Source organism: Pipistrellus hanaki (genome assembly GCF_964339955.1).
Source record: "Pipistrellus hanaki genome assembly, chromosome: 3".
NCBI lineage: Eukaryota > Metazoa > Chordata > Mammalia > Chiroptera > Vespertilionidae > Pipistrellus > Pipistrellus hanaki.
The window spans coordinates 30,473,616-30,500,141 of NC_140505.1; the positions used below are offsets into that span (position 1 = coordinate 30,473,616).

Here is a 26,526-nt window from a genome sequence, read left to right on the forward strand (position 1 = left end):
CAATTTCATATGCACAGTTTATTACTTTAAGACTTCACAGTAAAAAAAAAAAAAAAAAAAAAAAAAAAGAAAGAAAACCCCTTTTTGTCTAACTCTGGAGACACTTGCAGGTCTCATTGTCAGGACATTCCCCCTATTTCCACAGGCCGCCCTCTCCCTTTCGTGATAGTCTTCCCACCCCCACTCTAGCTCTTTCAATAATCCTTTTGAATAAAGTCTCTCCTCACTAAGTCAGGATTTGTTCCTTATTTGACACTAAATTCGGCCTCCCACTTTGGACTGGCTCCACGTCAGGGCCTGCCAAGTTCACACCCCATCTCACAGTCAGCTCCAGCCACCAGCCAGTCTCAACAAGTTCCCAGAAGGGCTTCCCTTGACTTTCTGCTGCCTTGCTCTTCAGGCATCTGAGCAGAACAGATAGAGATCTCTGCATTTGTTGCTGCTAGGGCTATTTGTGTGTGTTTCTCTCCATCTGAAAATATTTTTTCCTGCTCTCTCTCTGAGCGAAGCATTTCCTTTCTGTTTCTTGGGCAAACGTGGCTTTTGTCTTCCCCTTAATATTTGCATAGGGACATACATACAATTTTACAATTAACCTTGCCTACCATAGGGCCTCCTGACAATAGTTTTAGATGAAGAATAAGAGTAACGTTTGTTTTATTGGTGGGGAGGGGGAGGGAGAAGCAGTATGTTTTACATAGAACCAAACATTCTGAGTTGAATCAAAAGTTAGCTTTTTTGAAAACAAGAGTTTTGCTGATTTTATTGCCAAAGCTGTAATGGCAATCAGTTTTTCTAAGTTCAAACTACGTAATATTCTGTAATCTTGAATTGTCTAAAGCAGTTTTAAAAGAAGCAATGGTTTAAGGTTTCTAAGGGAAAACAGATAACTCATTCCCTGTTTACCATTTCAAATTACGTTTTGTCCAATGCTTCCCACGTGCAAAGTTCTAGATTCAAAAGGGGAGGAAAGGTCCCTCCCCTTCCCTTGAGAAGCTCACTTTTTCATAAGAGAGATGAATGTGAAATAACTAATTAACCTTTTCTAAAAATTACAACTATGAATGAAAAGTGCTGCCAAGGAGAACTAACCTGCCAAGGGGCAGGGGATTGAGTGGGGTAGGGAAGGATGAGTATAAATGGGATTTCAAATAGCTTAGGGAAAAGATAGGAAGATTACCTCAGAAACAGCAAAGACTGATCAGTTGATAAGCGGCTACCCAGAGTTTGGTAGTTGGTGCCAAGGGCTCTGCCTATTTCTTTTTTCTCTTTCTTTCTTTCTTTCTTTCTTTCTTTCTTTCTTTCTTTCTTTCTTTCTTTTTAAAATATATTTTATTGATTTTTTAAAGAGAGGAAGAGAGTGGGATAGAGAGCTAGAATCGTTGATGAGAGAGAAACATCAACCAGCTGCCTCCTGCACACCCCCTACCGGGGATGTGCCTGCAACCAATGTACATGCCCCTGACTGGAATTGAACCTGGGATCCTTCAGTCCGAAGACCGACGCTCTACCACTGAGCCAAACCGGTTTCGGCGAACTGGCATATTTTTGATACTGACTTTTCACTCAAAAAGCGCGCATTGGCTTTCATTTACTCAGGCTTTGTTTCTGACTTTCAACAAAGGTTTAGGGATTTCATCATCAGGATCTTTTTACTTGTTAAATTTGATTCCAAAGTATTTTATAGTTTTCCTTGCCACTGTGGAGAAAATGTTTTTATTTCACTTTTCATAGGGTATTGTTTGTTTAAAAGGACAGGAGCAGTTTGTTGTACTATGTAGGAATACAGCTTTCCTGGCTAGGGCTTGGTGGGGCTGCTGGTTATGTGCAAGGATTTCCAACACTGGCTGCTCTGTCACCTGCTAGCTGTGTGACCTGGGCAACTTTACCCTCTGGACGTCAGGGTACCCATCCCTAAAATGAGAATTAAACCCCTGTTAATAAATGCAAAGCATTGAAAACAATGGTACATGGAGGTCCATATTAAGCATAGGCTCCCATTTATCAAAGCGCATTTTATCTCCTCTAAGCCTCACAACCACCTCATAAAGTGTGGTCACCTCCCCTGTTACAAATGAGGAAGCTAAGCTCAGAGAGGCAAGAGACCTGCTCTAAGGGTCACTCTGATGCAACTTAGGGCGGCCTGACAAAACCAGATCCTAGAAAAAATAAAGCAGTCCGTTCATGCCAAGACATGATTTCGTTCGCACCTCAACGTATTCGGTTCATTCTTAAAAGGTGTTGGCCAATCTTACCAGAAAGCCAAAAAAAAAAAAAAAAAAAAAAAAAGTGCACTCTTCTTAGCTGAAGCCAGGAACTTCGGCTCCTACGCTTTGGGAGGGGCGCGGGGGCCGGCGGAAGGAGCCGAGCGCGCTCGGAAGCGCCCGCCTCGCCTTCGGAAGGAGCCGAGCGCGCTCGGAAGCGCCCGCCTCGCTTTCGGCAACAATCGCCCGGGGGGCGGGGCTCGCGCGACTGCGCGCACCGCGCGGGGCATTGTGGGAAGGGCGGCCGGTGCAGCAGCGGCTGCCATCTTTAGGAACTCCTGGTGCCGCGGCCTTGTCTTTGGAGGTGGCCTTCGTGGCGGCCGTGCGCCCGCGGGAGTGACGGAAAGGCAGCCGGCTGACGGCCTTCCTTCCCCCGGCTCCAGCGAGACGGCCGGCCTGCGTCCGGAGGTTCCCAGGCGAGAGCGTCCCCGGCGCGCGCGGGGCTGAGGCCAGCGGTTAGGCGCCAGCGCCGCCCGGACAGGATGGGCCGGTCCCGGAGCCGCAGCTCGTCCCGCTCCAAGCACACCAAGAGCAGCAAGCACAACAAGAAGCGCAGCCGGTCCCGGTCGCGGTCCCGGGACAAGGAGCGCGTGCGGAAGCGCTCCAAGTCCCGGGAGAGTAAGCGGAACCGGCGGCGGGAGTCGCGGTCCCGCTCCCGCTCCACCAACACGGCCGTGTCCCGGCGCGAGCGGGACCGGGAGCGCGCCTCGTCCCCGCCCGACCGCATCGACATCTTCGGGCGCACGGTGAGCAAGCGCAGCAGCCTGGACGAGAAGCAGAAGCGGGAGGAGGAGGAGAAGAAAGCCGAGTTCGAGCGGCAGCGAAAAATGTGAGCGCCCGCGGGGGAGGGGAGGGGAAGGGAGGGGGATAGATGGAGGCCGCGCCGGGGCTGCGGGGGGAGGCGGGGAGGGGTGGCGAGGACCCTCCGGGGAGCCTGGAGCAGGACCTGACCCGGGAGTGGGATGGGGAGGAAGAGATTGGGGCTGGAGCAGGAGAGGCGTAGAGAGGGGAGCACGCGATTTTGGCGCCAGAGGAGGGTGGAGGGGAGTGCAGGAAGCAGGGGGTGGAGTTCCGCGTGGGGCCGGGGAGCTGCGTGGCCGCGAGGGCGAGCGGCGAACCAGCCCGGAGACCCGTGTTTTTTGCAGAGCTTTTGCAGACCCGCAGGAGGGGAACAGAGGGGAACTCACTCGTGGGGTGCAGATCGCAGCTGCCCCAGAGCATGGTTGCATTGCCGCTTACCTTTGGTACTGGGCTTCTCCGAAATAAGATAACTTTCTAGGTCTGGGGCCAACAGTACCCACCCCCCACCACCTCCTATTTTAATGTATTCCTAGTAGTTTCACATGTCTCGGCTGCTTTTCCGTTTTTCGGTTTTGTGATTTGAGGTGTAAAAACAATTGTACCCCCACCTTCAGTGTGCCGTACACTCAATTGTGACGCTTGCATTCATCTGAGGAGCACCATCCCAATCAGTCTGCTCTTAACTGCTGACTGCTTTTTATTAGCTCTGAGTTACATGCTTCTGGAGCAAACTTCGGTACCGTTTTGACATTCGTTTTCCCTTGTAGTGTACTTGATGTTTTTTAGACTTGGCCCACGTGCAGAAAGTCCTGTTGGGTAAAATGTATTTCTCAGGTATCCTTTGATTCAAGGGTAGACGTAAATAATCCCAAACTAAGGAACTTCCGCGTTTAAAATGGAGCCTTTAATGTTGGTACCCTGTTCTGGATACTCCTTTCCCACAGTTAGGCTGAAAGGTAGATTTAGGTATGTTCACTTCCGCCTTTTAACTAGCTGTCTTCCTCCTTTCTTCAGGGCACTTTTAGAAATGCTCATGAGGCAGGAACTTTAAAATTTTCCTGAGACAATTTCCCTTTTAGTTGATGTGTACTAAATTGTGTGCTTTTTGTGTGTGTGTGTGTTTTGTGCATTTAGGTTTGTATTATGTAGATTTTTCAGCAAACCTTGTTTCTAAGAGCAAAGTTATTAAGAGGTAGGGGACTGGAACACTAATATTACAGAGAATACAGTACTTGGAGGGGGTATTTTGCTGCATTCTTTTAAAATGTAAGCAATGCTTTCAACTTTCCTTTATTTTTCAGAACTTTCAGTGATATATATGAAAAGCAAGTACAAATAATTGTTTCACAACAAACCTTGATTATATAGAACCCAGGTTTTTTGGTCTGGAACAAGATTAACTATAAACATGTAGCTCTCAAATAACTATCAACAGATGGATATTTATTAAAATTGCCTAAGATATTGCATACGTTTTTCATGTGAAAGCAAAGGAGACCTCCAAAGACCCTTTCCATTCCCTAGAAAGCTAAGACTTGAGGACAAGTGAGAGGAAATGTGGTATGCTATGAAAAGTTAGGATAATTTATCCGTGAGCAACACATAAATAGCAGAGAAGTCCAGGGATGAAAATTGGAAAATAGAGCAGCTATGTAGTTCCAAGTTGATAGGAAAAGCAAACCATGTTTAGCATTTATAAAGGAAGGAATGGGCAGAGCTAGCAGCCTGTACACTGAATTCGTGTGTCATGGTGTGGGCACTACTAAATACGGTCTAATGCCTTTGAAATAACGCAAAAGAAATAAAGGAAAGACCCAGATTTTGGAGCCAAGAGAATGGGCAGAACTCCTATTTGCAAATCCCTGTTGGTTAGTTCAGTGGTCGGCAAACTCATTAGTCAACAGAGCCAAATATCAACGGTACAACGATCGAAATTTCTTTTGAGAGCCAAATTTTTTAAACTTAAACTATATAGGTAGGTACGTTGTTTAACTTAATTAGGGTACCACTAAGCAGGCCTTTGCTAAACACTCAAGGGGCCAAAGAACAGCATGTGGCTCCCAACCCGCAGTTTGCCAACCACTGACAACTACCCAATTTATGGAGCATTTACTGTGCCAGGCAGTGTACTAGGTGCTGTTAATACCGTGTTTCCCCGAAAATAAGACTTAGGGCACGGAAAGATAAGACATCCCCTGAAAATAAGACCTAGCGCAACTTTGGGAGAAAAAATTAATATAGGACACTGTCTTATTTTTGGGTATAAAGATAGACCCCTCTCCAAGATCTTGATCTAACTGGAAGAAATAGGTACCAATTCAGTGATAGTGATGTGACTATAGAAAGGTAGAAGTATCTTGGATGGGTCAACACTTTAGTTCTCCTAAGGCCCGCGGGCCACATGCGGCCCGCAGAGGAGTCTGATCCGGCCCGCCAGGTTTTTTGGGCAGTGAGCGCAGCCGAGGTGTTACAGTAGGAATTAGTAGTTCATATAGTCCGGCCCTCCAGCTCTCTGAGGGACCGTGATCTGGCCCCCAGTTTAAAAAGTTTGAGGACCCCTGCCCTAAGGAATGAGTGGTGGATAAAAATAGAGATTGTCAGAGTAGGCCTAGAAGGATATTTGTGGAGTAAAAAGGTGAATATTAATTGGAACATGAAGTTCTGTAAATACTAAGTCATGGAGTAACTGGAAAGGTCAAGTAGAAGCTGGGAATCATGGGAAGGGTCTTGTATGCCATATTAAGGAGCTTGGATTTCACCCAGAAACAAAAGGTTTTAAGCAGGTAAATGACATGAGGCCTTTTATAAAAACAAACAAACAAAACAATGGATCCCCGATTGCTCTATAGGGAAGAAACTAGTTATAGTAAGTACACACAGGAGTAGTGGAGGAGCAGTTGTGGGAATGCCAAAGAGAGATTTAAACATTTAGAACAAATAACATTGAACATGAAACATAGGGAAAGAAAACAGTAATAATGTTGGTTCATGTTTTTATTGTGGCTATTACATCTCAGTCACCAAATGTTTAACTACTGTGTCTCAGACACTGGTTAAAATGTCAAAAACCAGTGGAGAGGAAGGAGGGAAAATCAGAGGGAGTTTTCTGTTTCACACTTCCACTGTGGGCACTAATTTTTGGATATAGCTGGTTTACACAAGGTTGATACAGGGACAAACCTGGGGGAACCTTGAGAGTGGAATGACCCCTGGAGAGGGTGGAAAGAGCAGTTAGTTCCAGGGATTGAAAGAGCCTTTAGGGAATGTTTGTATTTACAATTGGGTTGGGTAAGGGGAAGCTGAGAAAAGGTACCAGAACGCCTAGTGTCAAGTGTACCTTCAAGAGGTCCAGTGTGCCATGGAGAGAGCCAGCAAAATTAGAATCTTTTGTTGGGCTTAACTAATTAATTAGAAAGTTTGTGGTAAGGATGGAAACCAGATTGCCTTGCCATTTTAACAATTCTGAGGCCTTGAATAAATCACCTACCTGTAAGGTTGATTTTTTATCTGAAACAAAGATACTTGCCTTGCTTATTGTGAAGATTAGAAATTGTGCATTTAAATTATCAAAACAATGCTTGGCATATAATGGGCCTCAGTAAGTAATGTTGTTTAATATAGTTTATGTAAATGCAGCCATATTGAGCGGAACTTAAGAAATGATCTTACAAGTTAAAATCTTAATGCAATAAAAGATTTCCCCCCTTTTTGCATAGCTAATTCACCTGGTTCAAAATTCAGTTAAAAAGTTCTGCCCCTCCTCCCCAAGAACCACCCATTTAGTGTGGTTCCCTTTCTGCCATCCCCTGCACTCTTATTATCATTTTCATATGTTATCTTTTGAGATGCTGTATGCATGTTGTATTAACTGATGAAAAGTGGACAGCTGAAAATGACTTGCAGTAAATCAGGAAAATGGTAATTGATGATACCTAGATTCCAGTAGGCTTAGTGTTTAACTGCATGACCAATCAGAAGCCTGCTAAGTTAGAATATCTAAACTGAACATGGGATATATATGAGTGCTTATTTGAAGAGAATACTTGAACTTGTGAGAGCAGAATTTGTAAGCAAATTTAGTAGATGGAACTATGTATTTAGGGGAGATGAGGGCATCAAGGCCTACAATCTAGCTGTATTCTAAAATCAGCTAAATTCTAAAATCTAAAACTCTTGACAAGAATTATGAATTTTTAAAATAATTATTTTTGTATTTAGATCGTTATGTATGCCTTTGTCTCTCACTTTGGTCCTGGAGAAACAATGAAGGGTATTATAGGGCTTAGGACCATTAGCTTTGGAAGTTTACCCAAATTGAGAATCACACCTTTTAGCTCCTGCAATGAGGTATAGCCCAGTTAGTAACCTTCTTAGCCTCAGGAATCATCAAAGATCTATGTATTATAGATGATGACATCCTATATAATAAAAGGCTAATATGCAAATTGTCCCCTCCACCAACCTGGAGTTCAACCTGGAGTTAGACCAGGGGGCTGAGTCGGCCCCACCTGTGCAGGAATTTGTGCACCAGGCCTCTAGTGGTATATAAAGCTGTTGGCAGAGCATTTGGTACCTAGTCAATACTTAGTAAATGTTGTTTGGTAATATTATGAAGCAATTCTGAGAATTAAGCTCCTAGGCTTGAGTTCATACATTTTAAAGAGATTTAAAAATAATATTTCAGGCTGCTCTGTACAAATTCGTGATATCCTTTAGCTGCTATTTCTCTGGGCTCTTGATACTTTAATAGTTGCCATTTTAAAATTGATTGTGACTAGTGTTTTTAAGACACCCGAGATCATGGAGAAAAAGGAGAACTAATGTTATGCCATTTCCATGGAAAAACTTGAAAATTTTGATCATCTCTTTCATCAGTGCCCCAAAATCTAGGCAGGGAAATGGACTCTGCAGAAGAGCTTGAGGAAAAGATGAGAGAGATAAAAGAACATCAAGAGACTGACAATCCTATGTCAAAAGTATTAGGGAGTGGATAGGCAAGGTAACAAAAGTGCTTATTTTAAGAAAGTTTCAATGCCTCTTATGAGTTAGTGTAATAGCTGCTTTATCATTGATTATGATAAATTTGTCATCAATAAAGATTAACTCATGCTTAATTCAGTTGTACAAGTGCCCTTCGGTTTTCTGAATTCAATGTTATGGCGAGGAGAATTAAATCAATATTAGATTTTAGCTTTTTCAGCGCTAGATCTAAAAATTGATTAAAATGTTTTGTTTTGTTTTCTAATTTACTGGAGTAGTAATTTTAACCTTACCAAGAATAACAGCAACAACAAAGATTATGTTCTTGATACTACTCATGGGGGAACAGTTCTGTTGTAGGATTGTAACCTTCTTAGCCTTTCTCCCAGTTGGACACAGCAGCAGGCTTAATTATCGTCATGGTGGACTGCTCCTCCAGGAACAAAGGGAGATAGATAAGCAGCCTTGTGAGAAATTCTATGAGGCCATTTCTCATCTTCCCTGTATTAGTTGAGCTTGGGACTTTCCACTTGCCCTCCTCTTCAGGCTATAAAACTGCTGAGCTGTAGTTAGAATTTACTTCTTAGCAGCAGAGCAACCCACTACCTGTGCTTGTGGTACCTGTCACCCAGCCCCTGTGGTTTGGTATCCATCAGTGGGAGCAGAGACATGGGGGAGCTAATACCATGCTGATCTGGCTTTTGCTGTAAGTGATAAACTGAATTTATTTAGGCTCCTTTTCTCCTTACTTGCTTGCTTACATACTTGTCTATGAAAATGAGGCCCTATTAGCCCCTGTGGTATTGCTATTACTTAGAAACTGGTTGACAAAACCTCTGAATCTGTATCAGGTCTTTTTACCATTACCAAATTTCTAAGTTTAATTTGTTGGCAACTTTTCTATTGATAAGCTAACCAAAGCTTTATCCTATTCTTTTCCTTCTTTTTTACTTTACATGGAAAATTTTAATTGGAACTTTTTACATTGTCCTTCCTTTAAGAGTTGAATTGTACCATTATAAAGTTTCTTCTTAGATTTCTCTACATTTACTAATTTGCATAAGAACCAACTAACAAATTATGTATATATGGGCCTGTATACTTTTAAAATTTTGTGTTATGAAAACTTTCCAACTTAATGCAAAGGTAGAGAGGTTATTATAAGCTTAATGCATCCTTCATCCAGATTTAGCAGCTGTCAGTCTTACTTGTTTTATCTTTTATTTATTTTTTTCTGGATGAAGTAGATAAACAGAAATTTTGTATTTGAAATGTAGTTTAATTTCCATTGAAATTGCTGCCTGGTTTCCTTTAGACATTCCTAGCTATTTTTAATGTTGGGGTAGGTATCTATTCTCTTACTGAGCAGCTATAATGTTTATACCCTAAGGCTGTATTTTATTGGATATTAAAGAGGAGTTAAAGAAAATTCTACAATAGTTAGAGCATGTTAGGCTTTTGTGACTTTTTAAAATAAAAACTACTAATGTGGTGGGGAGTAGTTTTTTTTTAAAATATATTTTTATTGATTTTTTACAGAGAGGAAGGGGGAGAGAGAGAGAGAGAGCTAGAAACGTTCGATGAGAGAGAAACATCGACCAGCTGCCTCTTGCACACCCCCTACCAGGGATGAGCCCGCAACCAACATACATGCCCATGACCGGAATCGAACCTGGGACCTTTCAGTCCGCAGACTGATGCTCTACCACTGAGCCAAACCAGTTTCAGCGGGAGTAGTTATTTTTTTAAATAAAGCAACACAACAGTGTGGTGATGGCCAGAGGGAAGGAAGGGCGGGGGCTGGGTAGAGGTGGGCAAAGGGGGGGGAAATGGGGGTATCTGTAATAGTGTCAGTAATAAAAAGAAAGTTAAATGAAATAACCTTCAAAATAGATTTTTAAAATTCCTAGAAACTAAAAGAAGTTATGCTTTTTCAAGTAGCTGCTATCTCGACAGAAAAAAGTAGATATTTTAAATGTAAAAATATCTATAACATGAATCAGAATGTGAAAGGTAAATCAGTATTAGAATGGTATCACTCTGAGTAACAGGAATTAAGAATGAAAGCGCTAGAGTGGAAATTGAATCACCCCCAAAATATAGTTGAAGTGGATTTGTGTGTTTAATGCTCACTTTATTAAACAAAGAAACCAGTGAAATTAATTTTAATATATTTCCAGTCAATCTCAAAATATTATCATTTGATGTAATTAAATAAAGAAATGAGCCGAAGCTGGTTTGGCTCGTGGTAGAGCGTAGTTCTGCGGACTGAAAGGTCCAGGGTTCGATTCCGGTCAAGGGCATTACCTTGGTTGCGGGCACATCCCTGGTAGGGGGTGTGCAGGAGGCAGCTAGTCGATGTTTCTCATCGACGTTTCTAGCTCTGTCTCTCTCCCTTCCTCTCAATAAAATATATTGAAGAAAAAAAAAAAGAAAGAAATGAGGTCTTTTTTTGTGTTTTGGTTTTCAATTCAATCTAAAATATATGTGAGGCAATCACTGGACACCAGTGGTATAAAATAAGGTTTCCACTATGCTGACTTGATAAATGACAGTACTTTCAGTGCAGAATTTTAAGTAAGTTGATTCATAATATCAAAATGGAGTTAAAATAAATCAGTATTATGGTTCAGTTGGCTTTTTAATAGAATTGATAATATATTTTTATCCACTTTCCATCTCTAGAAGAACTTTTAATTGAAAACCAATTAAAAGATACAGTGAAGTACAGAATCTGAGTAAGGTATATTTTCACTAAAATGTTATACAACTATTGCCTTGGCACTCTGAAACTCTGAGTCTGTATTCTGACTTTGCCTGGAGGGAGAAGAGGGTAATGAGTTTTTCTGGTCTGAATTATTAGCATTTGCTACATAATGATTGTTCCTGACTTCTTTGCAGCCCAGCCCTAAAACTGGGTGGACTGGCAAATAAGCAAATCCATATACTAGTATTAACAGTTTGTCTTTTCATTGTAAAGTTGATAACAAAAGTGGATTTCCCGTTTCACATTTGGTCTACATTTCTAAATAAAAACTGGTGAATTAAGCTCTTGTATATACTGTCTTTAATTTCAGAAAGTGATGGGGAAAAAACATGCTTTTATGTTTAATTTCTGTATCACTTAACATCATTATTTCTATTATATCCCTGAATGTTGCATGAAAATGAATTGTAAAATCATAGAAACCTATAATCAGGCTCAATGTTTTACAGATTTACAGATAGTTTTAATTTTTAGGTTTATTTCTTATATTATCTAAGTCATTTTCCCCCCATTTTTGTTTGCTAGCCGGCAGCAGGAAATAGAAGAAAAACTCATCGAGGAAGAAACAGCACGAAGAGTGGAAGAATTGGTAGCAAAAAGGGTAGAGGAAGAATTGGAGAAAAGGAAGGATGAAATTGAGCGAGAAGTTCTCCGAAGGGTGGAAGAAGCCAAGCGCATCATGGAAAAGCAGTTGCTCGAAGAACTCGAGCGACAGAGACAAGCTGAGCTTGCAGCACAAAAAGCCAGAGAGGTAACGCTCGGTCGTTTGGAAAGTAGAGACAGTCCATGGCAAAACTTTCAGTTTTGGTTGTGCCTCCTGCTCAGTTCAGAAAGAGATGGAATACAGACTAATTCCTTTCTCATCTAAACTTAACATTGCTGCGAAAGTTAATTTTTTAGCTATGCAGAAGTGCTGACTGATATTTAAAAGTTATTTTCATAAAACATATTCAAGGAAACTTTTTGATTTAATGGAACTGGCTTACATATTTGAGAAGTGTTTGAAACTTTTGCCATGGCTGCAGGACTTACACTCTTTTTTGGGAGGATGGGGGGACACAGGGAGTTATAAAGGGAAAAGGTTAAAAATCCACCTGTGGTTATGTATTCTTTTCTGTTTATCGTTCTTATTACCTAGACTGTGAGAGGCTTTTTGCCTTCAGTCAGATTAAGAAGAGCAGGGACTAACATTGAGTGATGAGAGCACCTGCTTTTGATAAATAGGTTTTCTTGCTCCTTTTTTCCCTTCTTTTATCCCTCATCTCCTACCCCAAATTCTGCTTCAACACAATGGACTAATTCTAGTGTTTTGATCATAAGGCCCTCCATTTTTCTAATGTGTTTCAAAGAATCTTTTTAGGAAAAATGTCCATATTATTCATCCACTTTTTAGTATCTACTAACAACTCCTTTTTTCCTCTAGAGAGTTATGAAGGAGCAGGTTGTCCTTGTCTGGAGTCAAGCTAAACACATTATTTGTTTTATCAGCAGCTGGAGCAGAAGCTGAAAATTTCTTTCTGTGAGACAGTAATTTGCTACTGAAGCTTTATGGCTTATTTGCACTGATTACTCCAGGATCCTAAAACTTGTTGAAAGTCTCTGAAACACACTCAAAGCAAATTACAGCACTGAGTGTCCCTCAACCTAGTTTCCATAGTGAATATGAATTTAATTGGTGTGTGCCACTGGAAATCCTATAGTTATATTTTCTTGAATTTAAATATTTGCCTCAAAATATATGCTTCTTTGTCATTTTTAGTCCTGGCATTATTGTGGACAAATTGACATTAATTTCTGTTTTCAGTAAGTTTAGCTTTTCAAATGTATTTTCCCTTGTGCTGTCTTTAACTACATATACATGTCTGTATTTGGTGGACATCACAGACTTGATGTAATTGAATGTATGAAATTTTTGTATCAGGGCTTTTAATTATGAAAATATTTTTGGAGTAATGGTGCTGTGTTGTAGCGAGTTATTAATCATAGGAAGATTTTTTTCTCTTCATGTGCTTTTTGTTTCATATTAACAATATTTTTTTTTTACACGGACACATCCCTCTGCCAGTCTTTCCAAATATTAAAATCATTTGAATATGTATGCTGTGATCTTAACACTGCCCAAACCATCGAGCAATCTTCATATAGTTTGCATTATAAAAATCTCATTAAATTCTCCAAGAAAAAATAAACTACAGAATTTTATTTCCTGACTATGCACCCCATGGATTCCTGAATTTCAGTTCAGACTGTAGATGACAAGATAAGCTGCCTTTAGAAATTGTCAACATCTGAATGTTAAGTCCATTTTCCCCATGGAAGAAGCCCTTAGTTCCATGAAGTATGGATTACCATTTGTATTTTTCACTAACAGTAAATGTATTTTTCTTATTAATTGTTTGCCTTAGGAATGATGAATTACATTTTTTGTTCCTTCTTACCATAAACATCTGCATTCCTCAGCTCAGCCTTCCTTGTATGTTGTTTATAAATGGTTGAGCTGCTGATGCAGGTATTGCCAAGCTAACAGTACAAATCATTTTAAAGAGGAAGCTGGCGTGTATGGCAGCCGAGGAGCACACTCTGCAGGACACTGGACAAGACAGTAAATATTCAACTTTTAATGCTGATTAAAGGAGTATAGGTAAAGAATACGTAGGTATACATAATTGGTGAGACAAATATTCACTTTATTTATATTTTATATTATTTTTTTTAATTTGGTAAATACTATTCCAGTTTTGTTAGTTGTCCTTGTTGATTTGTGTGATATTAAAGTACTAGTAATAATTGCCAGGAAACTATCAATTAGGGAGGGTTTAGTCGGTTGCTGTTTGGACTGGGAGGGATGATTGCAATTTAGGGTTAGAAACAAATTTTAGTGGCTGCACAGTTTATCATTTGTCAGACAGAAGGTAGCTTTATATAAAGCTACCCTGTAAATCAGATCAAAAAAGTTCAGAGGAAGATTAGTAAATATTTATCAGTAAAATTAAACATTTTATTTTTCTAACATCTTAACATGTCCTCCCCTTTAGGAGGAAGAACGTGCAAAACGTGAGGAGCTAGAGCGAATACTGGAAGAGAATAACCGAAAAATTGCCGAAGCACAAGCCAAACTGGTATGTATAAAGCATACCTGAATGATATGTTTTTTAATAAGTTTGATTAAAAAAAATATATCTTTATTGATTTCAGAGAGGAAGGAAGAGGGAGAGAAAGATAGAAAACATCCATGATGAGAGAGAATCATAGATTGGCTGTCTCTTGCAAGTCCCCAACTGGGGATCAAGCCCACAACCCAGGAATGTGCCCTTGCCCAGAGTCGAACCTGGGACCTTTCAGTTCGCAGGCCAACAATGCTCTAGCCACTGAGCCAAATCAACTAGGGCTGAATAATAATTTTTGTTTTTTTCCTGAATTTTGTTGAATAACTTTGTGCTCTATGATTATTAGTTCTCAGGGTCATTTTAAGGTATTTGAGCCAAGAGTGGAATAATTGACTAGAATTTAGCTACTGTGTTCCAGAGTAACCTATTTTGGGGACAATCCAGATATTCTAATTAATCTGAAGGAAACTCCGAAATTTGCAGTTGTTTAAAACCGGTTTCCTGGAGAAAATCGTACTACCTTCATTCCCAATTTTTTTTTTTTTTTCAATTCTAACCTCATTTACACTTCTGTGCTTGAAAAAATGAAAACAGTCTTAAAGGTATTTAAACCAACTAATAAGCAACGTTTCACTTTGCATTAGTTGCCTTGTTACCAATTGCTAGACAAAATAGATAGATCATATGTATATATGATAAGTGTACCAGGATTAGTAAATTCTTTTTTCTACCAAGTTTATAATCTAACAAGTATGGAGAATCAGTTAATTATACCATGATATAGAGATGGAAAAGGTGACATAAAGCAATTTTTAAATTTTAAAGAAGCCAATGTAAGGATATTGAGGTAATTTCCCCCCACTTATTTATGTATTCATTGGTTGATTCTTCTTTGTGTCCTGACCGGGGATCAAACCGCCAACCTTTACATATCAGGACCACGGTCTAGCCAACTGAGCTGCCTGACGAGGATGAGATAATTTTTTAAAATTATAAAAGACTGATGAAAGAGAATGCTAGAATTAAAAGTCTGTGGACATAAACCAAAACATGAAGGACAACCAGACATTTCTGTACAGGAGAAAAAATCCTTTTCATCATGAATGTGGCATTTGGGTGATTCTACTTGAAAGTAAAAATATAAATCAGAGATGGAATGGATTTTACATTAGGATGAATGAGGGAGTAGAGATTTTTAGTACCCATAATGAAGTCATGGCTCAGAAGGGACTCTTGGTTCTAGATGTCTAAAAAAGTTTTATCTATTTAGAAATGTGTTGAAAACCATATAGCCATAGGAAGATATTTGCAGCTAAGTCATACTGATGACTGGAGGGGGAAAAGCAAGTTGTAAGCTCTAGTTAAGTGGTTTAGAAAAAACAAATTCTGTGACTGTATCTATAAGGTCACTGAAAAAGATCTGGGATGGTATTAGTAATTAACAGTGGATTTCATTGAAGGTGGAAGTGAAAGAGAGCCATAGATAATGTATCCATAGTAGATAAGAATGTAAAAAAGTTTGAATCATGAGGATAGTTGCTTCTAGAGCAGAGGTGGGGAACATCCAGCCCACAGGCCATATACGGCCTGCAAAATAATTTGGTCTGGCCCTGCCAAGGCATCTGGGGTGAATTAAATGTTTGGCCAAATATAGCAGGCTAGTTTTTAAGTTGATAATTTTGTATGGCCCCAGAATGATGTTATAGATATCCAAATGGCCCTTGGCAGAGCAAAGGTCCCCCACTCTTGTTTTGGAGCATGATTTTTTAAAGATATTGTGAGCGCCCCCTTCCCCCCCGTAAGAGCCAATGCTGGAAATATCTTAAGCAACTTAGTGAGCACAGTATAATGAATTCTTAGTTAATATTGCTGTCCTGGTTTTTTTGAAGGCCAGAATGGAAGGAGAATACTTAATTTTGCTTTTTAAGTGAAAATACCCTAAAATCTGCTTAAGTAGAAAAAGCAATTCAAATGGAATGGAGAAGGAATCACTATAAGATACATCACTACTTATCAATAAGTATTGGGTGGGGCAAAAGTAGGTCTATAGTTCATGTAAAAATAATACAATAATAATACAAGAATTAACTTGTGTTTTGTGTACTCAGAACTATAAACTTGCTTTAAGAAATGTTTTATTGTTCTTTAAAGTATTACATATCTCCTTTTTTCCCCATTGACTCCCCACCCCGCCACTTCCACCACTGAGGGCAAGCCCCCACTATTCCAGTGTCCATTGGTTATGTTAATATGCATGCATACAAGTCCTTTGGTTGATCTCCGACCGTTCCCACCCACCCTGTCTTCTCTCTGAGGTTGGACAGTCTGTTCAGTGCTACCTTAATCTCTGTATCTATTTTTGTTCATCAGTTTATGTTGATCATCATATCCCACATATGAGTGAGATCATGTTGTATTTATCTTTCTCCAACTGGCTTATTTCACTTAGCATAATGCTCTTCAGGTCTCTCCATGGTGGTGGTTCTTTTTATAGCAGCATAGTATTTTATTGTGTAGATGTACCACAGGTTTTTAATCCACTCATCTGCTGATGGGCACTTAGGCTGTTTCCAAATCTTAGCTATGGTAAATTGTGCTGCTATGAACATAGGAGTGCAAATATCCTTTTTGATTGGTGTTTCTGGTTTCTTAGGATATAATCCTAGAAGTGGGATTACTGGGTCAAATGGAGTTCCAGTTTTAACTTTTTGAGGAAACTCCATACTGTTCTCCACAGTTGCTGCACCAGTCTGCATTCCCACCAGCAGTGCACGAGGGTTCTTTTTTCTCCACATACTCATCAGCACTTGTTGTCTTTGATTTGTTGAAGATAGCCATTTTGACGGGTGTGAGATGGTACCTGATTGTTTTGATTTCCATCTCTCAGATGTTTAGTGACTTCGAGCATGTTTTCATATGTCTTTCGGCCTTCTATATGTTCTCTTCTGAAAAGTGTCTATTTAGGTCCTTTGCCCATTTTTTGATTGGATTGTTTATCTTCTTTTGTTGTATGAGTTCCCTGTAAATTTTGGAGATTAAACCCTTATCTGAAATAGCATTGGCAAATACCTTCTCCCATACAGTGGGCTTTCTTGTTGTTTTGTTGATGGTTTATTTTTCTGTGCAGAAGTTTTTTATTTTTATGTAGTCCCATTTGTTTATTTTCTCTTAGTTTCCATTGTCCTAGGACAAGTATCGGTAAAGATATTGCTACGATATATGTCTGATGTTTTGCTGCCTATGGAGTCTTCTTAGATTCTTAAATTCCTTCTTACATTTAAGTCCTTTAACCATTTAGAGTTTGTTTTGGTGTATGGTGTAAGTTGATGATCTAGTTTTTTTTGGCATGTATCTGACCAGATTTCCCAGCACAATTTATTGAAGAGACTTATCTTGACTCCATTGTATGCTCTTGCTTCCTTTGTCAAATATTAATTGAGCATATGGCTTGGGTTAAACCTACTTTTGTACCACCTTGTATTTGATAATGTTTCTTGGTGATTACATTAAGGAGAAAAATCTCAGTGCAGTTAGGAGGAAGTAAGTGTGCATCATAATTTGAGCTTTGAAAAGTAAATACAGTATGGTTTGTAAGGCATGGATATTTCTAGAAGAGAGGGACCCTATAATTGGTATTTAAAACATTGAAACAGAATTTCCAAGCAAGTAGGATAGAATTTCTCTTAGTACATAAGAGCTTGGATAGTGTAGTGAGTTCACTTTGTGGATGATAGCCTGGAATGCCAGATTGTGACTTCTAGAACAAAGCTTGTTAACTTATTAAGCCCTGCCAAGATTTTGATTCCTTCTAACTCTGGGTTGGGTATCTGGGTGCCTAGGTGTCTAGGGACAGTTTGGCCTCTTTATTTTCATCTAGTATCCTTTTTGTTTACCCTCATGAACCTTAATTTTCTGTGTGTCTGGGAAAAGATGAGCACATATTGCTCAAGTGGTGGTAATTGTTCAGTTTTTGTTTTGTAATTTCAACTGGAGTCCTACTTTTGCATAATACTGTTAAGACAAATAATAGAAAAATTATTGTTTTTAAAGCTTCTAAAACACTTTTAGACCCGTGGATCTATTAGTTTGCAGGCTGTCACTGGTCCATGGGCCTTTAGACTAGCACTAATGGTTCTAGAATATTTGTGTTTGACCTGATAGACTGTGGTGATATTATTCTGACTTCATGTTATTATTAAAACTTTAGTGAAAAGTTACCTTTTGGAAAAAGAAGTTTGAATTTGAGAAATTTTGGTAAGAATTTGGACATAATGAACTAATTTACTTCTTGTGTTCAGTGAAGTTGGAAGCATAAGAAATTATTGTTGATGCTGGAGAAACTTTTTATTTGGTTCTATATGCTTTCAAGGAAAGTAGAATATCCTTTGTGTAGGAGGACACACACACAAAATATTATTGTAGCGGGGCTGGTGTGGCTCAATGAACCAGGTCACTGTTCCTCACTGTCCATTTCCTGGGTCAGGGTACGTGCGGGGCTAGACCTCTGGTGGTGGTGTACAGGGGACAGCCAGTTGGTGATTCTCACTCATCATCGATGTTTCTATCTCTCCCTCTCCTTTGCTCTCTGAAATCAATAAAAATGTATTTTTTTTAAATGCTGTTGTATAAAGATGCAAGGCACGTATTGAGGTTTCTATTTTTGTTGCCCTTTCATCTTCCTATTGAAAGCACCATTAAAATCCTATATAATAAAATAATATTATCCAAATTGACAATCACTCCAATACATAAGATGGCTGCCCCCATGTATTCCAAGATCCCGCCCACATGTGGACACGATGGCCAGCAGGGGTGGGCAGTTGGGAGGGACCAGGCCTGCAAGGGAGGGCATTTGGGGGTGATCAAGCCTGCAGGGGAGGGCAGTTAGAGCTGACCAGACCGGCAGAGAAGGAAAGTTGGAGGTGACCTGGCCTGCAGGGAAGGGAAGTTGGGGGAGGGGAGGCAGGCCTGCAGGGGAGAGCAGTTGGGAGGGGGACCAGACCTCCAGGGGAGGATAGTTAGGGATGACCAGGCCTGTAGGGGAGGGCAGTTATTGGGCAAACAGGCAGGCAGAGGAGCAGTTAAGCATCAATCAGGCTGGTAGGAGAGTGGTTAGAGGGTGATTAGGCTGGCAGACAGAAGCGGTTAGGGGCAATCAGGAAGGCAGGCAGATGAACAGTTGGGAGCCAGCAGTACTTGATTGTGAGAGGAATCCCAGATTGGAGAGGGTGCAGGCTGGGCTGAGGGATACACACCCCCGTGCACGAATTTTGTGCACCGGATCTCTAGTAATAAATATTTAAGAAAGGAAGGGAATTATGATAGTGTTGTAGGCAGCATGGGACTTTAGGTCAGTAGTGCTAGTTTATCTTGTTGAACCAACAGTTTTGAGTTATTTCTTAGTTGCATGATTCCTAATTATAATATCTTTCCCATCATTTCTATAACTTATATAAAATGTTTTTATCTGTATTTTTAAAATTTAATACATGTTTCAGGTAGAGACCAGTAAATTTCAGTATTCTTATCAATATTTGTTAGAGACTTCTGTAAAGGACTACCTTGACCTAAAACTAGTAAGTGTAATAAGAACGCTTATAATTTTTTAGATAGCAGTAAGACCTTTAGGTAAAGGAAGTTGGGACAGAAGGACAAAAGATACTGAGAGGGATAAATAGGCCCTTCTATAATGGTATGTTTTGCTTTTGGTATTTCATCTCGTCATTTTTTGGAGTGAGGTGTAGGATTGAAAGCCATCTTTGTGAGACATAACAGGGCCCTGGGTATAATGACTCTAGTATTATGGGTGCTAGCTTTCTCTTTGGCCTACCACGTAATTCTTACAGGAGAACTTAGTATTGTTCGTACTTAAACACATGCACATACCTTCCTCCCTCCCCCATTGAGAATAATGCCTTTTGCATGGATTTGAAACAAGAGGGGAAGGAACAATGTATATTCTCTAGCAAATGGAGTCATCAAGGAACGATAACAGCAAGTCAGACAGTTACTGCAGAGAGAGGGTAATGTTTAGAAGAGTACCAAACAAATAAGATAATCGTGTCGGACCATACAGATGGATGGGTGGGAAACCAGTTTTTCATCACTTGAGGGCCACTGCATTAAGATGAGATGGCTTTGGTTTTTACTAGACAAGTCTCCTTTTTCTTTCTTGTTGTTTGTTTTTGCCAAGGTGTGATTGAGTAACGTTTGAGCTTAATTTAAAGGAATAATAGAACAAAATAACAAATATTTAATGTAAAGACAGGATAGTCACCTGTTTTATCCTATTTAATAAGGAGGGAATATGCTAATTGACTGTCACACCCTCAATGATTGCGGCGCCCAGGTGGCGCCTAGTCCCTTCAGTCCCCCAGCCTCCCAGGGCTGGCCTGAGGTGCAGGAGAGCCTCAGATGGCGGCTGCTTAGTCACCCAGGGCTGCCCGAGGCTCAGGTAACCAGAGCCGGCCTAGGTTTGTGCTGTCATCAGTGGCAGCAGCAGAGGTGTGATGGGGGCATTGCCTTCCTGATTGCCAGGTCACCTCCCGCCCCTGAGAGCTCCTGGACTGTGAGAGGGGGTAGGCCAGGCTGAGGGACCCCCATACCTTCCTCCAGTGCATGAATTTTCATGCACTGGGCCTCTAGTTTATATATAAAAATTATTCCATTATCAAGTACTTATAAGACACTAGGGTACCACTGTTTCCTGTGGTATTACAGCTGCTGTACACACATACATACTTTTATCTCTTATACAGTTGAGTGGCCAAAGTATTATGATCTCTGAATGCCTAATAATCTTGCCACTCAGTGTATATCCTATCCTATATAATAAAAGGCTAATATGCCAATTGTCCCTTCGACCAGGAGTTCGTCCAGCAAGCAGGCTGGCCAACTGTTCATGTCCCCTCCCCCTGGCAAGGCTGGCCGGACCCCACCCATGTACAAATTCATGCACCAGGCTTCTAATACACACACACACACACACACACACACACACACACACACTCACACACACTCACACTCAGTGGCCAAATTATTATATGTTCAGAGATCATAATAATCTGGCCACTGGTATTTGTGAAACTGCAACTTTTTAAAATCCAATTTAAAAGTAATTTCAGTGCAGTAGAATTAGTATTTGTCTATAAAAGAAATTATTTTACTTTTAAAATCTTGTTTTAATTTTTTGATTAGGTAATATGATTGCATGATTCAAAAATTTGTTATAGAAAAATAAGCAGTGAAATCTTCTACCTTTTCCCCCTGTCCACCCACCCACTTTTCATTCCCATTTCCAAAAGGTATTTTCAATTATTTTTTTATTTGTTTTTCCAGAGTTTAAATGCATTTTTAGGCAGATACAAATACATACATTTTTATTTTCCCCTTTTTTTGCACAGAAGTAACATATGGTACATAGTATTTGATACTTTGCTTTTCTCACTTCCTAATATAACTTGGAGATTTTTTTTCTATATTAGTATGTATGGGACTCCTTTTTTAAAAAAAAAAATACAGCTTTACAATGTTTTGTTTTATAGATCTGTAATTTATTGATAGTTCCATATTGGTGAATACTGAGTTTTTCAGTCTTTTACAAGCTATGTTTGTAATAAATAACTGTATAATTTTGCATGTGTGCAGTTCACTTATAGAATAAATTTCAGAAAATTACATAGCTGGGTAAAAAGTACTATGAAGATGCAATTTTAGTAGATTACTGCCAATATACTCTTCATAAGCTAGCATTTAATATACTTTTTAATTTCTATCAATATGATAGGGTAAAAAATGCTATTTGTAAATAGATTTCTCTTATGTCTTGAGGTTGTGATGTTCCCTTCACTCCCCAAGGTTCTATTCTACTTTCCTAGGGGCTGAATTAGAACCTTAGAGAAATGTGAGTCTGGGTATTGGTGAGGGTTTCTTCCCAAGGGTATGTGCACACACTAAGAATCTTTACTTCGATTCAGTTGCACATGCCAGCTCTTATCCCCAAATGTGTGATGATTTATTAAAACTGTGGGTAAAGTAATTGGCATGTGATTTCATTGAAGATGGTCAGAAGCAGATAATTTTTTATTTTGATTACCAGTGAAAGTCTAAGCAAGAGAGGTGATTTGAAGTGAATTTTGGCATACAGACTGGGTTTCAGTAGGAGGAAAAGTGGCATGAACAAAGGAGGAGGAGGGGTAGCAAGATAAAAAGGACAATTTAAAAGAGAATAGTAGAAACAGTTGGGGCCATATAAAAGGAAGTCCTAGGTAGTATGCTAATTTAGGAAATTAGTCATATTCTGTGCACACTGAAAATCATTAGAAGTTTGAGTGCAGAAAAGAGCAATGCTTAAAAAGGGTGAGACTTGCAGTGATGTGTAGGGTGGATCAAAGGACAGGGACTGGAAACAAACCATTTTAAGTTTGTAAGAGCTCTGCCCTGAACAGTTATGCTAACAATTGTAAGTGGGGGGAAAAAACCTTTTAGGTAAGAGACATACCTTGATGACTATTTGATGTTGTCAGGGAAAGAAGAAGGATCAGAAAGCTATAGTATGTGGATGGCAAAAGGGAACGTAGAAAGGGCTGGTGTATTTTAGGATTAGGCTACTGGAATTTAAATCTTGAACATACTGAAATTTGAAGGTACCTAGAGTTTTACCAGATATGTGTTCATTGGCTAGTTGAAAATGTAGCTTTGGAAAAAGATCTGAGAGAGAGAAGATATATTTCAGTTCTGTGTTGGATTTTTCACCTTATGAGACTATGAAGACCTAGAAATACATGAAAATCTACTTTTCCAAAATCTTGCCTACCCACTAGATTTCCACTATTATAATTCTGATCTTTCTCATCTCTGACCTTATTTGATCTTCTACCTTTTAGCCTGTCACCACTACCACCACCCCCATCTGAAAGCAAAAAGTAAAATAAACCTCTTTGTGTTAATTATGTATTTAAAAAATGGGCTTTTTCTTATCCACAAGATAAATTTCAACATTTTTATCTTGCATTTTTCTGAGTGCATTACCTATCAGTGGAGATAAACAGGAGACTGAAGTTCAAGGGCAGGATAATGACTGAAGAGGAAGGGCACTAAACTTATTGTTAGTTTTTGACCATGTGAAAAATAATTTCAGTAGAATTAATGGAGATGGAAGTAATGACATTTTAATATTTGAGTTTGCGAATAGGTAGGCATTCAAAGGATGCAGTGAATGTTTTAAGAACAAGGTTAGATACAGAAAAAAGGACAACTCAATTATTGAGATTAAAAACCCAAGGGTTAGATAATTCTTAGTTGTGGAGGGCTGTCCCATGCATTGCTGTAGGATATCTAGCAGCACGCCTGTCCTCTATCTGCTAGATGCCAGGAGCCATTTTCCCCATTGTACAACCAAAATCACCACCACACATTTGCCTGATACCTTCTGAGAGAGGAGTAAAGTTGCACCTGGTTGTAAACACAGAAGAAGGCATGGTACTTTGGGGCGCAAGGAGAGGCTTGCTGAGGAAGAAGATTATGTGAATGGCCTATATTTTCTTGATAAAGAGGGGAAAGCTATAGTGAATGCTTAAAGGAAGTTGGTTGCTTGAAAATGAAGGAGTTGAACCCTCTGCAGGAATTAATTATACAAGTATCATTTGAAATAGCATTTTATAGTCAGCCAGGTCAAAAAAAGTTTTAACTTTTCTCTCTCCAAAAAAAGAGGCCTTTACTATTTCTTGGTTGTATATTGACAGTGTAATGTAGTGCAGTGAGGATTTATCCTATAATTTTTTGTATGGCTTACTAATTATGTATTTAGCTATCGTAGTTGTTAGGTAAAATATTTTGAATAAATCCATACCTTGGTTTGTAATTGACAATCTGTTAATCTAATGGTACGGAAGGTATCTATAAAAATATGTAACAGGACTAAAAGTATACTGACCTCAAGCATGGCTTGTAGAAATTTTCATTTTCAAAATGTATAAATGCTTTTCTATAGTTTGTTTTTTCTTTAAAAATTAGAAAATGTAGGAATAATTAATAAATTCTCTTATAATTATCAATATTTTTCTTCTCACTGTTTGTGTGATGTTAGGCCAAGTTTTATTAAACATACTGTTGTTTACTTCTATTGATTATAAATTCTCACCTAATTTCCCAAATAAGACGAATGAAAGCCATGAAATTGACAGAATTTTCTACTTTTTACTTCTAACTTTTCAGGCTGAAGAACAGTTGAGAATTGTTGAAGAACAAAGAAAGATTCATGAGGAAAGGATGAAATTAGAACAAGAACGACAACGTCAACAAAAAGAAGAACAAAAAATTATCCTGGGCAAGGGGAAGTCCAGGCCTAAACTGTCCTTCTCCTTAAAAACCCAGGATTAAATTGCAAACTCTGAACTTTTTACAAAGAAAAATGGAAAAACTTTGTATTGTAGCTTCATGTTGAAGTGTTTTTTTTTGTTTTGTTTTGTTTCAATTTTTTTTTTTTTTTTTTTTTTTTAATTTGGAAAATCTGGAAAGTTAGCTTGTTCTAATAGGGGCTATGCTCTGCAGTTCCTTTTCTTCCCCCTTAACTTCTATTAAGTGAAATCCTTATCAGATCATTGTTGTCTTCTAAAAAGTGATATATTTTTCACCTGTTTGGATTCTGTGTTAGTGATCTGAAGAAGAGCAGATCACTTTATAAATTGTGGATGGTCTGATAAGGTTTTTACTGACTCACAGACTTCAGAGTTATACTCTGTTTACTATATCATAATGCTGGTTTTGCTGACTTTTTGTTTTTTTATATATTTATAAAAAAAGAAAAAGTTGGTAATTGCATTGGAAGCTCCCGGGTGTTGTTGGACCTATATGGTGTATTGTTAAATCAGTGTCCTCATGATACTGTTGCTCTTGATGTTCCTGATACAGGTAAGGAAACAGTTGGTCAGCTCTAACACAAAACATATACAGTTCAGTATTGTCTCTGTTCAGGTTGTTTTTATTTCACTGACAAAATCAAACCAGCATTCCCCATTGTGTAAATAAAATGATTTTGCTGAATAAAGGCGTCTTAAATTCATATGTTGAAGCAATTTTTTTTAAAAATTGAGTTCTGTTAAGTCTTAAAGAGGGTGGTTTACTTTTTGATGGTCAGCAATTTAGAAATCCTAGAACTATGCTATATTTCCTTTCATACTTTTAACATAGGATTTATATGTATATTAAATATACTCATGGATTAGTATTTAATGGCTATTTTTACAAATATTTATGCTGATACAGCAATTATGACATCAGTATTACCTTTAAGAAGTACTAAGCACTCAGAAAAAGATTGAAATTCTCAATCCTGTACCTCTATTTTAGGATATAAATATCATCTCAGTAAATTATACTTAATGAAAACTACAGAAAAATGCTTCTCAAATTTATAGAATCTTAGATTATTTTCAAAGTGGGCCATCAGAAAGAACTTAGCTTTATACTCTCACGAAAGGCTAAGGGAGTCAAATCATCTTCACTGGTAGGGCACTTGCACGTTTATTTTGGGGACAAACACGTTTATTTTGCTTTTATTTTGTTTTTGCATGTGATGTGGATTACTTACAGAGCAGAATCTGCCTCATTTATCTTTACATATGTTTCTTTAAGTGTACTGGTATTGAAACATTTATTAAAGAAAAGGATATGAATATAAAGATGTTACCTGAGATGCATAAACGTCATCAAAGTAGAGGAAATGTTCTCCAATATTTTGAGACAGTTTTGATCAGTCCTTAAAAGTGAAAACATAAGTTAATGAAATGACGTAAGTGGTAGATTACTTTGTGTGTGCATGCTAAGAAAAATGCTGTTGCTTTAGTTTGAGCTCTATAAGCCTAATTGTGGTACAGAACAATAAAATCAGTTTACACATCTTTAAAGATAGAATTATAGGCATGAATGTAGTGAGAACTGACTTAATAAACATACTTATTCTAAAACATTCACTTTATTTAAAGTATATAGGTTGCTTACAAGTTATTTTTCAGCTTCTAAATATAACTAATTTCATGATTCTTACTCTGTTTTTATTTTTATTTTGTACAGATCCATTGCTCCTAAGTTGTGTATTCAAGTTTTGGGAAATGTTTATTGAAAAATTGTTTTGCAATTCAAGTGTTTTAAACATTGTATCTAAGTAACCCAGACTTAAAATATTTGATACTAGCTTACACGTGCCTTTAATTTTTAAAAAAATATCTTACTGCCACATATGGTGTGAAATCACAGTAAGTGGGTAGTAACATTTTGCAGTATCTACTTGCTGTTGGAGACTCACATCAGATATTGAAACTGTTCCTGTGCCAGGCTATAGGAAAGAGGATGTAATTGTTAATAAAATACACCCGATTTTTTCTGTGCTGCAACAATGTGTAGTAATTTGTTTTCTTCATTTGTTTTCACTGCCTTTGTGTATGTATTAAAAAGTTCAGATTCTCAGTCTATTAGTAATTTGGATGTTCCCTAATTTATTAAATATGCCTTTATTTACCATTTTTGTTTTTTTAGGTTATTTCTTAGTCCATTATAGAATTAACGTGACTTTTTATTACAGTATTTTAAATAAATGGTTATTGCCATT

At 38.6% G+C, this 26,526-nt stretch overlaps 1 protein-coding gene across 1 annotated transcript; it reads left to right on the plus strand.

Moving 5' to 3' along the window:
* Positions 1–2,476: 2,476 nt before the first annotated feature.
* Positions 2,477–26,436, plus strand: ARGLU1 (arginine and glutamate rich 1). Its single transcript, XM_084879979.1, has 4 exons — positions 2,477–3,093; positions 11,338–11,563; positions 13,848–13,931; positions 24,135–26,436. The coding sequence occupies exons 1-4, from the start codon at positions 2,747–2,749 to the stop codon at positions 24,297–24,299; spliced, it is 822 nt and encodes a 273-aa protein (XP_084736105.1). The 5' UTR covers positions 2,477–2,746; the 3' UTR covers positions 24,300–26,436.
* The last annotated feature ends 90 nt before the right edge of the window (positions 26,437–26,526 follow it).